The 12,682-nt window shown below is 55.4% G+C and overlaps 7 protein-coding genes across 7 annotated transcripts; 2 read left to right on the top strand and 5 right to left on the bottom strand.

Moving 5' to 3' along the window:
• Positions 1-89: 89 nt before the first annotated feature.
• LTR77_005542 (uncharacterized protein) lies at positions 90-822 on the top strand (the record flags this gene model as incomplete). Its single annotated transcript, XM_064802787.1, has 2 exons — positions 90-442; positions 519-822. The coding sequence occupies 2 exons, from the start codon at positions 90-92 to the stop codon at positions 820-822; spliced, it is 657 nt and encodes a 218-aa protein (XP_064658912.1).
• A 515-nt stretch (positions 823-1,337) lies between these two features.
• On the bottom strand, positions 1,338-3,236 carry LTR77_005541 (uncharacterized protein; the record flags this gene model as incomplete). Its single annotated transcript, XM_064802786.1, has 1 exon — positions 1,338-3,236. The coding sequence occupies one exon, from the start codon at positions 3,234-3,236 to the stop codon at positions 1,338-1,340; it is 1,899 nt and encodes a 632-aa protein (XP_064658911.1).
• Positions 3,237-3,512: 276 nt separating this feature from the next.
• On the top strand, positions 3,513-4,300 carry LTR77_005540 (uncharacterized protein; the record flags this gene model as incomplete). The annotated part of the gene is made up of 3 exons (XM_064802785.1): positions 3,513-3,932; positions 3,953-4,159; positions 4,208-4,300. 3 exons carry the CDS (start codon positions 3,513-3,515, stop codon positions 4,298-4,300), a joined length of 720 nt encoding a protein of 239 aa, XP_064658910.1.
• A 651-nt stretch (positions 4,301-4,951) lies between these two features.
• PFY1 (profilin, required for normal timing of actin polymerization in response to thermal stress) lies at positions 4,952-5,544 on the bottom strand (the record flags this gene model as incomplete). Its single annotated transcript, XM_064802784.1, has 4 exons — positions 4,952-5,086; positions 5,163-5,397; positions 5,454-5,469; positions 5,532-5,544. 4 exons carry the CDS (start codon positions 5,542-5,544, stop codon positions 4,952-4,954), a joined length of 399 nt encoding a protein of 132 aa, XP_064658909.1.
• A 547-nt stretch (positions 5,545-6,091) lies between these two features.
• Positions 6,092-7,870, bottom strand: LTR77_005538 (uncharacterized protein; the record flags this gene model as incomplete). Its single annotated transcript, XM_064802783.1, has 1 exon — positions 6,092-7,870. The coding sequence occupies one exon, from the start codon at positions 7,868-7,870 to the stop codon at positions 6,092-6,094; it is 1,779 nt and encodes a 592-aa protein (XP_064658908.1).
• A 554-nt stretch (positions 7,871-8,424) lies between these two features.
• LTR77_005537 (uncharacterized protein) lies at positions 8,425-9,456 on the bottom strand (the record flags this gene model as incomplete). Its single annotated transcript, XM_064802782.1, has 1 exon — positions 8,425-9,456. The coding sequence occupies one exon, from the start codon at positions 9,454-9,456 to the stop codon at positions 8,425-8,427; it is 1,032 nt and encodes a 343-aa protein (XP_064658907.1).
• A 469-nt stretch (positions 9,457-9,925) lies between these two features.
• Positions 9,926-12,084, bottom strand: BPL1 (biotin holocarboxylase synthetase; the record flags this gene model as incomplete). The annotated part of the gene is made up of 2 exons (XM_064802781.1): positions 9,926-11,375; positions 11,432-12,084. 2 exons carry the CDS (start codon positions 12,082-12,084, stop codon positions 9,926-9,928), a joined length of 2,103 nt encoding a protein of 700 aa, XP_064658906.1.
• Between the last annotated feature and the right edge of the window lie 598 nt (positions 12,085-12,682).

Raw genomic sequence — 12,682 nt, 5'->3', positions numbered from 1 at the left:
CTGCCGTAGACATTAGCTTCAAATCGTACTCCTACTCTGTATTAACGTGCCATCAAACCAGGTCATTCGAAATCAACTCACCTATCAACATGTCAAACAACACCAACTGGTCCAGCCCCAGAACTCTTCCCCCAATACTCAACTGGCCCGACTACACAAACGAGCGAGACCAACTCATCAAGCGGTGCGCCGCATGGCGGCGTCGTCACATGGTGATTACGGGGGCGATCGTCTCACGCACTCCCGTGCGCCGTTTCACCGAGGGTAGAAGCCTTGGAGGCCGTCGGCAGCTGCTGGTTCAGGCCGATGCGCTGGCCACGGAGCTCTCGAGAAGATGTGGTTTGCGATATGCTGTGCTGATGGCGAGTGTAGTGCGTGATTGTCTGGCGTTGAAGTCGGCGGAGCGTGAGGGTATGCTTGCGATCTGGCGGCATCCGCCGGAGTGAGTATGAACCTGCTGTCGGACAGATTGTTGACATGTGTTCTTTCGGGAGGGATCTGGCTGATATTTTGTACAGTGAACCCGAGAGAAACCGCCGGCGGCTCATGGAAGCCCAGCTCATTCTCGCGCTCTGTCTTTTGATTAGCGACCTGTGTCATCCTCATGAGCTGAATATCCCAGAAGGGGTGCAGCAAGCAGAACACCTCATGGACCGCATCGAGCAATCGCCCAATGTGCGAGGTCACCGCGATTCGCTGTCCGTGGACGGCGTAAGGATCGAGTCTGCTGCGCTGACGACCTTCGCCACGTTCAGAAAGCAGATCTCGGGTCTCGAGGGGGATTTCAACCACGTCAATGCAAACAAGACAGCCATTCGGTGAGACACAGACCTCTTCCTTGCCAATGACACCGCTAAAGACACCTCAGCCCTGGAGTTCGTGGAGCCCGATACGCCCATATGAAAGCCTGGGTGCTGAACTATTTGTGCTTGAACATCGGCCTACCGCAGCTTGCAGATCGCAGCGCAGAATTGATGGCATCGGTCCAGAATGGACGGGCGACGTTCGATACCAGAAGAGCTCAGCGCGATGCCAACGACGAGCTGGGCGAATTCGATCTCACGTTTCTGGATCCTGCGGCAACTCGCGGAACGGAAGCCGTCTGGTCTGTCTGGCACGACTTGAGATGGCTTGGAGATAGATGGTGTTATCATTCGATTGGCGGAGATCTAATAAGTACCCGGGAGGTGGTAGACCTGATCTGGACTAAGCCAAGTCGTAACCAGAGTGGCCCCTGACAAGGCCAATGCATAATGGGCCTGGGATGTATCCTGTTCGGTTGCGCCGGTCGCTGTATCTTAGGTAGGCGACAGATATGCGCGGTTCATAACATGCTCTCATTCATTCTCCTCACACTCCCAATTCTTGCTCACCCACCCACTAATAACATCCGTCATCGTCATCCCATTTAACGCCTGCCTGGTGTTCTCTGGCCCGTAGCTGACACCAAGCTGCCTCAGCACTGCCAGCGTGAAGCCCTGAATGTACTCGTTGAACACCAAATCGACCGTCTTGGGGAGCTTGCCCTCGTTGTCGCCCGATGAGAAGCCAATCTCGGCGCCAACGATGTTTGGTGGATTGTACAACGGAATGGGCTCGTGGACTGTATCGTCCCCATCGCTGCCAAAGTCGTCGGTAGTGGTGTAGCCTGGCGTAATCTCGGGCTTGTCATGGTCGCTGATGAGTGGGCGCTGCTCCCCAATACGAGCGTCCAGTCCCTGAAGTCTGTCGCCAGGGGGTACCTGAAAGAGTACACCCTCACGCACCGGAGCAGGCGGCCTCATACCAAGCCAGTTTCTGTACATCGCCTCGGCCGCACCTTCGCCTTCCTGCTCGCTGAGAAATACCGGAGGACCGCTGTTCAACTTCTTCATCACCTGACTTGCAGCATCCAACGGAACGTTCCTGATCATCCTGAATGTGCTCGTGAATGGGCAGACGATGTATGTTGTATCCGTCGTGAATGGGCCTTTGAAGACATCGAATCTCACCGCTCCCGAGTTTGCCAAAACAATAGCCGGATTGTCCGAAGAGTTGGCATCGGTGAAGGTGTCCGGGATTATATGCTCATCGAGCAGACTTAGGATAGAGTCTTTTGAAGGGTAAGGGGTGCGGTAAAGCCAGTAGTCTCGCGGAGCGCAGCCGAACGCTTTGTCGAGGTCAAGGGACTTCCGGGCGGCTGCGATGGAGGCGGAGGTGTTCCGTCCAAGCTCGGTGTCGAAGGTTGAAGAGTTCGTACCTGAGTGGCGGTGCAGAGAGTAGAGATTGTTGTCGATGTAAAGTCGCTCGAACTTCGGAGTCGCAACGGATGTAGATAGGCCGTTTGACTTGGTGCTCAAGCCAGAAATGGACATGAAGCCGTACGATTCCAGGTACCTTCCACTCTCAATACCGTACGCCTTCTTCTCGGTCCCTCTTCCGAAGCGCTTGAAATCTCGGATATGCGTGTGGCCGCCGAAGAAGGCGATAGGCGTATCCCAGTTGTCACGGCGGATGGCATCGTATATCTTGTCGAACTCGGCTTCGCTCGTGTTGCGCAATGCAACGTGGCCGGTGATGAGGAAGAGATCAACGTCCTTACTCCGGACGGCATCTTGGAACCAAGGCTCCTTGACAGTGTCTTGCACTTTCTGAATCTGAGTATTGTTGGCATTGCCACGGAAGTTGTAGATGAATCCCATGGCCAGAACGCGAATGCCCTGGTTCTTGGTAGTGAACTTGCGGTAGCGTGGGCCAAAGGGGACAGAATCGCCATGCTTGGATGTGATATTTAGGTTAGAAGCAATGTAGCTGTTCTTGTAGGCAGGTACAATGTCCGCATACTCTCGTGCGCTCGTTGTGTTCTTGTAGAGCTCATGGTTGCCGACGGTAATCACATCAAGGTCCTGTTGCGTGAAGATGTCGGCCGTGTAGTTGCCTTTCGGATCACTGGCATCGTACAGACCATTGCCTTCGACTCGATCACCAGTATCGATCAGCAGCAGGTCTGATCCTTCGTCATCGGCCCGCTTCCTGAGGTGAGATGCAAATGAGATGTAGTCGCCCCAATCGGCCGAGTACTGCGGCTCCTGCAGATGACCCCCGTGCCAGCCGTGGGTGTCTGTGGTATGTAGGAAGTTGAGCTGTCCCCAGGGTAGTTCACGAAGAGGCCCAGCGACTGCTGATGGTGCCGAGGGCTGTTTCGCGGTGGCGAGGTAGGTGAAGATGAACAAATAAAGCACGCGTGAGAAGTGCATCGTAATGCCGAATTGTAGCGTTGTTTCAAGGTGGAAGGGGGTATCTGCTATACATATACCGCCCCCTCGGGAGTGTTTGGCGCGTTCCTGGCGCCTGTGGCTGACAAGACATGACGTTGGCCGGAGCTTCGGCGGCAGCCCTAATCAAGCCAGCGGGAGCTCTCTCCAGGATTTCTTCGACCAGCAATCGCGTGAACCTAACACGCATTCACTTGGGCTACTCACCGTCGACCTTGCTGTCAAACCACCGGGTACGTCGCGACCGCAACAGCGAACATGTCTTCACCACCGCCACGTCGCAGCACATCGCGCGGACGCTCGCGCACACCAGCGATACCACCGGCGGCCGATGCGGACACAGCAATGCGCTCAACTTCGCGCTCCCTCTCGCCCGCGCGCAACGGAAACCGGCGCACACACTCTCGCTCTCGCTCCCGCTCCTCCATCCGCTCACGGTCTCCGCCTCTGCCATCCTCCGCCAAAATCGTCATCGAGAAACTCACACGCAACATCCAACAGCCCCACCTACGCGAGATCTTCAGCACGTACGGCGACATCACGTCAATCGAAATGCCAATGAACACGCAGTTCATGACCAACCGCGGGATCGCATACATTCTCTTCGAGACGCCAGCGCATGCTGAGGCGGCAATCGCGCACATGCACGAAGCGCAGCTGGACGGCACATGCATTAATGTGAGTATTGTGCTGCCTAGGAGACGGTGGAGCGTGAGCCCGAAGCCGAAGCGGGTGGTAGAGGATCGATTCGGGGAGCCAAGGAGATTCCGGGAAGGTGGAGGAGGCAGAGGCGGGGACAGGGCGTTTGGGAGGAGAGGCTCGCCAGGATTCAGGAGTGGTGGGAGAAGGACTCCGCCCCCGCCGCCACACGGAGGGTCGTACAGAGGTGGTGGAAGAGGAGGAGGGTACAGGGACCGCTTCGATGATCGGTACGACGACAGGCGTTCGTACAGGCCGAGGAGCTATTCGCCGAGCAGGAGTCCGCCGAGGCGCAGAAGGAGCAGGAGTCTTTCCAGTCGCAGCCCGAGTCGGACACCGCCGCCTAGACGCAGGGAGCCGACGCCGCCGAGAGGTGGTGGGAGGAGGAGACGGAGTCCGAGCTACTCGAGTTACAGCAGCCGGGACCGCAGTGGGAGCCGGGACAGAGCGAGAGCGAGGCGATGAGGGTTGTCGGTAAGTCGTGCGCTATCTCGTGATCCTGAAGCACAACATCATGCTTTGGCAAGGCGGCAGGCATGGCGCTGGCTGTAAACGGAAGTGGATATGGCATCGCTAGCTGGGACAAATGTGTGCATCTGCTGTCGGACGAGTGCGGATAAGCCAATCGGCGCAGCTACTTCTTGAATGTTGTGGGAGTGAGAAGACATGGGCGCGCCGCATCTGCGGACCATCGAATCATGACAACTCGGTCACAGAAGGCATCGTGGCGATGGATGATCAGTGACGGCAGATTGCGCCTGGGTTGAAGCAGCGCTGCCATTGCGGCCTCGCAAATGCTTTGCGCTATGTACCCACCAAGATTGCCCGCGCTTCATCAGAGCAGAGGTGATCTTTATGCAAACTTGCTGCCTTCGGGACGCCGTGAACGTCATTCGTGTTCCGAAAAGAGCCATTTTATCTCAAGCCTCGTCGCAGCACATCGCTATGCACATTCGTGATCGCCTTTTTCACATTTCCACATTGCCATCATCTCACGCCTAGTACCCGACCTTGATCAGATAGTCGCCCAGCTGCTCCACCGTATTTGCCGCCGCACCAGGTTGTACGGATTCCGGATAGTGCGTGACGAGAATCGCCTGAGTCGTCTTCACAATGCACACACCCTCACGACCCTACACCATCACAACGTCAGCCATATGCCTCTCCCTTACCCATCCTCAACCCCATCCAGCGAGTGATATAACCCACCTTCTTCCCATAAATACTCCGATCATCCGCCTTCAACACCACGAACCGCTCGCCGGCAATATGCAAGCCGGAACTCTGCACCTGCTTCACACCGTCTTTGCCCGGGTCCTTGTACGCTGTGACGACCTCCTGCATCTCCTGCGGCGAGACGGTGAAGCCGGCGGAGGTGGCCCAGACGCTGTTGCCGTCGCTGTTGAAGATGGCGGCCTTGTCGACGTTGCCGGTGCCGACCAGGCTGGAGAGAAAGGTTAGAAGGGGTTCATGGTGTGGGAGGGAGGGTGGTAGGGGGACCTCTGGTCTACGTAGGCTGTTTTGCGAGGCGCGGTTAGCATGTGATATGAGGTGGGATGGGGTGGTGGTTGAGCGGACCTTGCCAAGACATGTCTGCGGTTGTGAGGTCGTTGTTATCGTCGTGGTATGCGCCTGTATGGTGGTAGGTGTTGCGAAAGGGAAGCTTTGGCGTTTAGGAAAGATTGTAGGCAAAGGCGGCAGAGTTCTTTGGGGTTCTCTGGCGTATGAGTGGGATGCTGCTGAGGTTTTGTTTGCAAGGGTCCAGTAAGGTGGGCGGCGGGGCAGAGCCCGAAGCTCTTACATTCACTTCAGCTCCTACCTTTCTGACTTCACCTGCTTTTCGTTAAGCGAAAACTATCAGCAACGCCTCATATTTGCGCGTGGCCGCGCGTGTGCGTTCTCTGTCATCGCATCCACGCCGGTGTGGCTCGATCGACTCCGGATCTGCTCATTCTGTATGGCGGTTACTTGACCTTGTCACATGTAACCCTCCCTGTGCTAGCCGGTCATATTAAAGAATAACAACCATACACTTTACTACCTACTGGCTTGAGAGACAAACACATAAAACAAGCAGTAATCATCACAACCTCCGTACAGGGAGCCAGCCTCGACCAAAGCATTCAGAGAGGCCCAGCTCAGAATGTGAAATCGCCATCTGGATACTCGAATTTCATTTCCCCCAGCACTTCTTTGGCATATGCTTTTCCGAAGCCTTCGATAGGTATCGGCGCATTGGCCCGGATCTCCTCTTGCTTCGCCGCGAGCTCATCGAATGCCTCCATTAACCCGATGCCCTCAGCCATCTTCTTCACAACGAGCGTCTGTGCCATTTGGAGACGATCTACGACGAGTCTTATCCGGTCGCTACGATCGATGTTCCTGCCTAACTCGTCATACTCTCGATGAAGAGCGCACACCAATTCCTTCATACGGGTATCCAAGGCATCGGCATCTGAGCCTGCCATGTCCTGGATCTTGAACCGCTGCAGCGGATAGGCGGCGACCCGTTGGTCGTGAGACTGCATCGCTGGTTTGCCATGCAGCTTATTCCGGAAGACTCTAGCTGCGGCTGCAGCTCCAGGTAAAGACATGTGATCCTTGTCGCAGAGCAAGTTGACTATCGATGCCTGAGTGTACTCACGGCGAATGTACTTTAGGATCACAATATCTTCCGCTGACGGCTTCTTTGGCCCCTCCGAAGAGCGTCGAGAGGTCGTGCCGAACGACCTTCGCCTGTCCTGCTTCCATGTCTGGAGGAGAAAGTCGCTGGCGCGGTACAGGAGCCGCTGACCGGCAACGTACTCGCCTTCGCGTTCGAGCTCTTGCTGCAGCCCTTTAATCTGTCCTACGAGCTCCTTTCTGTCGGACTCAAGATCACTGTCCAACGTGCTTCCAACCAGGCGACTTTGGTCTTGCTCGAACTCTTGAGCACTTCCCTCCCATTCCTCATGCCAATCAGAGCAACTCTGGATGAGCTTCTCTACTCCAGCATAAAGGTCCGGTGGGCCAGTATACTCTATGGCCTTGGGTTTCCTCAGTGCACCTAGCAGCCCTGACAAGGAAAGTCCGCGAGATCGCTTCCGCTGGTGCTGTGCTGCAGATTGCTTGCTTTTGCCATCGTCGGAGGCCTCAGGGATTTCCACTCTTTCAAGGCCTGATCTGGTCCGCCGTATCGTGAACTCCATCTCGCTGAGAGGTTCAATCGAATCACATTGGAACTCAGGCTCTCCAAGGAAGTCTTTGGTCACTTGGACTCGACCCTCATACTCTGCTTGGAACTTCTTGAGCCGCCACCCCAGTTCATGGAATACTACAATCAGAGGTTGAACTTCTGCCGATGATGGCGAAAGGGAACTCGAGCTCAACCTCTGGCAATTCTCGAACAGCTGCTCTAGCTCTCGCTCAATCTCATCGCCTTTGTTGGCGACCAGCCAGCTGCGAGCCTCAATCTGCGCAAAAGGTCGCTCCCCTTCCGGCAAGCCCGCGATGCGTTCCCAATGCCGGTAGAACTCACGGAGCTCAGGGTCTTTGTCCAACTTGCCATTGACTTTATCGATACGCCTCATGATGGTGACAAGATCGACACTGTCGTGCTCAACATTCTCCGGGCTCTCCATGAACTGTAAGATTCTCTCTCTCCTGGACTCCAGTTGAGGAAGGACGATCTCTGGCTGCTGTGTTGCGATCTGAGTTTTTATCGGTGAGATAAACCTCTTCTTAGGAGTCTTGAGGTACGCTCGCCAGTCGACCTCGAGCATATTGGCTTCTTTCACGAACAGCGTCTCTGGGAGTCCTGGTGGCCTCGTCATCAAGGCAGTACCAGTGCTTATGGAAGCCGATCGTACTGGCAGCATTCCTGTCAAAGCAAAGGTATCCAGCTCAATGGACCTGCTTGGTGGCCTTCGAGAAGTCATGATGGAGTGATTGAGGCTGATGGCTGCTGAGAGAAGTGGTGATGTTGAAGTGGGAATACTGACAGTGAAGCAGGAATAACATGCTTCTTTTAAACCAAGGCTGCGGTGCGGTTTGCCCATTGACATGATTGGCACATCACCGGACTCTTGTGTCACATATGTCGACCTGTCACACTGTACTATTCTCCTCATTCACGAGGACACTGCAGCACGCAGGAACAGGGTTCGCATCTCCATGCACTACCGGGTCTTTCGAGCTAACGAATGTCGAAATAATCGGCCCGTTACCGTACGACGGCGATCTCACCAGACTTAAGACCACAGCCCATTTCTTCGTTCCGGCAAAGCATCACTGGATGAAGGTAACTTAGCTGGACACTCGTACATGAACTACAGAATGCCTACAGAACTCTCAAGCCAGTGGACCTACGGACGCCAAACACCCAAGATGACAGGAGCATCGCCTCCCAAATACACATCGCCCTCAACAGAACACCAAGATGACACCCAGAAACAAGACCGGACCCATTCGAAAGCACACTCTGACCCGGACCTCACAGATCCGGCCAAATACTCCGATCCGGATACTCGCTCATCACATGCTCAAGCTGCTGCTGCCCAGCCTGCATGATCTCGGTTAGGGAGAGGAAGTTCTGCTTCCGAACAAAATCATCGATCACCGCCCTGGCAGTCTCCACGGGCTCATGCAGTCCAAGCGTCGCACCAGCATGCAACACGATGGCGGCCTTGGTCATCAGCAGCATCGACGCTGGTTGGATTCGCCCGTCGTTGGCGAGTTGCTCCTGCACCGTCAACCCACGCCGCATGTGCAAGCGAAAAGCCACCAGCAGTCCACTTTCCTCATAGGCGTTCAGCGCTTTCATATTTCCTCCATCCCGGAATCTCTGGTCCAGGCGATCGATAAACTCCTTCGCGTCCTGCTCAGCAAGAAATTCGATCCTATACCCAAAACGATCCTGCACGCGTCGCCTGTGCTCTGAAGCAAGCGTGCTGAAGCGGAGCATATCACCTCGGTGGTAGATCGGCTGGTGGCAATTCAGCATGTTCACGTCGTCGACGTTGATGTACTTCTCCATGATCATCACCAGCGCAAGTTCGTACCGGATCACTTTCAGCTGCTGCACTTGCTCTTTGATATCGCCCGTCACCGTCTCCCAGAATCTTACCAAGCATGCCGCCTCCTTACTCAGCACATACCCCGGCAAGATCAAATTCGCCTTAATCTGCCTCACCAACTCCGTCGCAACCTCATGGCCCCTCCGCCTCGAGAGCATAGCAGCATACCCGTTCGCCTGCGTAATCAAGCCCTCCCGCTCCTCTTCTAGCTTCTCGAGCCGGGACTTGCCGAACTTCTTCGGGCTCTTGTAGACGTGGTAGTGTTTGCGCCAGTCGACGCATTTGCCGAGGAGCTTGTTGGTCTGGTCGTCGATGTTGGCTTCTTGGGTCTCGGTGATGACGGAGCGGCGGCGGGCGCTGGGGGAGAGGAAGGGTAGGATGGGGCTGGTTGAGGGGGTGGAGTAGCTGTAGCGCTGGGGGCTGGGGTTGCTGGATGGGTGTCTGGACATTGTGGGTGCTGGGAATGGTCGATGGAAGGGGAACGACGATGGAAGGGGAACGAGTATGTGCTCGTGAAGATCGTGAAAGGTCTGGTGGTGTAAGGATTTGGCGATAGAGCCTACGATGGATATTGTTATACATTGCTATCTGGCTGTGTTTGCTCTTTTGTCATTGTACTCGAGTGTTGAGAGTGCCGAGTCACGACAAGCATCTGTTTGTCGATTGCTGCTTTCTCAACAAAGTGCAGGAACCATTCTAATGATCTCAATGCTGGGTTGATGTCGCTGATAGTGATGCCTCCCTTCATTGCGTCGCTTCCTCCTCCGGTGGCTTGACATTCCTTTTCGACGTACACTTCGAAACGTCGAAGCTGTTGCTAGCTCTCTGCAACTCAATTCTGTTTCCCCTATGATCGCAATGCTGTGTTAGTATCGTCGTCGGTAATGCTTCCTCCCATACCCATCTTCCCTCCACCGCCTAAACCTTCTTCCTCAACAACCCCTTAAAGAAATCAAAACTATTACTATCACTCTGCAACTCCCACCTCCCACCCTTCACCCTCCCATCCCAACCCACCTCTTCCGCCACCAGCAAGCCCCAATCCCTCGTAATACCCTTGATCTTCGCCTTCGCGCCACCCTCCGCTTCCAGCGTGACGACTTGGTCCGTGTGCAGCCAGGAGTCGTAGTACAGGTTCTCGAGCTTGGCATCGAAGCCGGTCTGGCAGAAGGACGTGTACAGCTCTTCGAAGTGCGTGAGGATGGACGCGAGGAGCTTTTCTAGCGTGAAGGCGGGAAGGCCGGCGTTGGTTGCGAGTTGGGAGAGCGAGACGGACGGGGCGGTGTTGTTGGTGTTCAGGCCGACGCCGACGACGAGGGTGTAGTCGCCGCCGGCGTAGCTGGAGTTGACTAGTATGCCGCCTATTTTGACGTACGAGTTCTCCTTTGGATCTTTCGCTGGGTCGAGCGCGTAGATGTCGTTGGGCCATTTGAGCTTCACCGGCAGCTTCTGGTATCCTTTGTCGTATTCGCGGATGCCGGCGACGATGGCGAGGGCTGCGAGGTATTGCACGAAGACGACTGGTGCGGAGTTGGAGAGGGTAAGACTGTGTCTGAGTACGACGCTGAACATGAGACTACCAGGTGGCGAGACCCAGACGTTGGTTCCACGGCCGCGACCGGCGACTTGGGTTGTGGCAGTCGCTGTGAGGCCGGTCGGGATGTGGGAGAGGAGAGTAGTGTTCTTTTCGAGCAGGGTGTTGGTACTGGTGACAACCTCGCCGTAGAGGAGTGTGCGACCCCATGACCCGTCTGAAACGCGGCAGTTGTCTACAGCGTACGATTTGAGGTTCGAGAAGAAAGCGTGGTGGTTGAAGTATGGCGTCTCCTTGGGATCGGGGATCTCTCTTTCGTGTGCAACGAGTTGTTTCGTGATGGAGTTATAGTCGAGGATTCTGTCGGAGGATGTATCAGCTCCTGGCGCTTGATTCTCTTTGCCAGCATTCGCAGAGCTCGACGAAGCGGTGACGGCATCAGGAAGGGCGTCTTTGACAGCGTCCTTCACAGGCTGAGGAACAGCGTCTGCGAAAGCTTTCGCCACCGAAGCCATGTTCCAGCGCCCAACTTCTTCAAGTCTGAAGGTATCGTTCTCGCCTTTAATGAGCTCTTCGCCGTCTTCTGCGGAGACGATGCCGGCTTCGTGCCAGCCATGAACGAGCTCCGCGATGTAGTTCGGCTGGAAAGAGGAGAGATGCAAACGAGAGAGTGACGGTACCGGAGTAGAGTCTTCGCTGACTTCCAGCCCTAGCTTGCGCAGGCACTCTCGTAAGAAGCCTGTCCGGGCATTTTCGTCCGCTTTCAAGTCCTCAATGATGGTCCGGTTGTGAGGTTTGCGGTAGTTTTCGGAGTAGAGGTTGATCGGTGCGAATCTGGAGTACAGACTTTAGCACAGAACAAGAAATGAACGAAGGGAGGTTCTCCATACTCAGGGTGCGGTCCAGTCAAGACTGCCTTGCCCTCTCCAACCTTGCACAGCACCACAGCAGCGCCGCCCTCTCCGCCATCCACCGCCAGCTCGTCTTCGTACGTTGCAATGGTCTCAATGCCCCGCTCGTTGAAGCTGCCGGCATCGACAAAGACACCACCACCATTGTAGTAGCTCTTGAACATCACTCCTTCGGCCGACTTGAGCTTGACAGGCCTCGCACCATCCTCACTGTTGTAAACGAAGCCTCCAAAGGCTAGGCCGCGACAAGTGCCAGGGAAGAAAGCTAGCTCCCTGTCTCCGACGACCTCCATACTCCTTTTCCCAACCTCAAATTCACACTTCGAACAACCGTAGTATCCACCCGCGCAGAGACCGAGGAAACTGCCACCAAGCTGAACGTACTGCTTGATCCTCCGATTACCTGCACCATTCAGCGAGCGGCAGTACGCCATGTCAGCTCCGCCAGGAAGCACGAGCAAGGCGCAGGTCGGCGGCCAGGGTTCCTTGAGAAGCTGCTCGGCGGTGATGGTGATAATGGCGTAGTTTGGTCCGACCAGGCGGCGGAGGGTGTAGGTGATGTGTCGGATGGAGGTCGGAGTGGCGCCTGGGCCGGAGTAGATGAGGATGTTCAACTTCTTGGTCGACGACATGTTTTGGGATCCCGTCACGTGCGCCAGATGTGTCTTCTGGTGGCGACGACTTTCCTTGATGTTTCTTGACTCAACACACAATCTCTTGGTCTTTTCGAGATGTCGAACTCAGCGGAGCAGCAGTCGGCGGCACAGCAAGAAGAAGACGATGATGAGCCTGATGAATGGTCTGGCGGTTTCCCGGGTGTTGTTCGTTGAGCTCCAGCTGATGTCTAGCAGGGACAAGCGGATCTTCAGCACGGGTTGTGCAGGTGCTTCTTCCTCGAGATCGTCCAGATCAGAATCGAATCAAGACTGAAGAGTGGCAGATGAGAACACAACGCTGAATGATTGCTTCCGCGAGAAGAAGGACTGGAGAGCGTGCAAAGACGAGGTGCGTCGAGCGGTCGCCAAGGCTTGCGGTCGAACCTACCTACGCTTTAGCGGAAGGACGTATCGACATGAGGAAAGCTCCTGCTGACCGGTATGTCCAGATGGAAGCGTTCAAGCAGTGTTGGAAGCGGCAAGGGAACGACGACAGGACCGACTCGAAGGATGCTTGATCCCAATGGCTTGGTCAGAAGCTGTCTGTTGTTTTTGTGGGACGAATGGCAGTTTG

Source organism: Saxophila tyrrhenica, assembly GCF_035928015.1.
Source record: "Saxophila tyrrhenica strain CCFEE 5935 chromosome Unknown scaffold_8, whole genome shotgun sequence".
NCBI lineage: Eukaryota > Fungi > Ascomycota > Dothideomycetes > Mycosphaerellales > Extremaceae > Saxophila > Saxophila tyrrhenica.
Note: the sequence above shows the minus strand (reverse complement) of the source record. Positions and strands in the feature narration are given on the sequence as shown.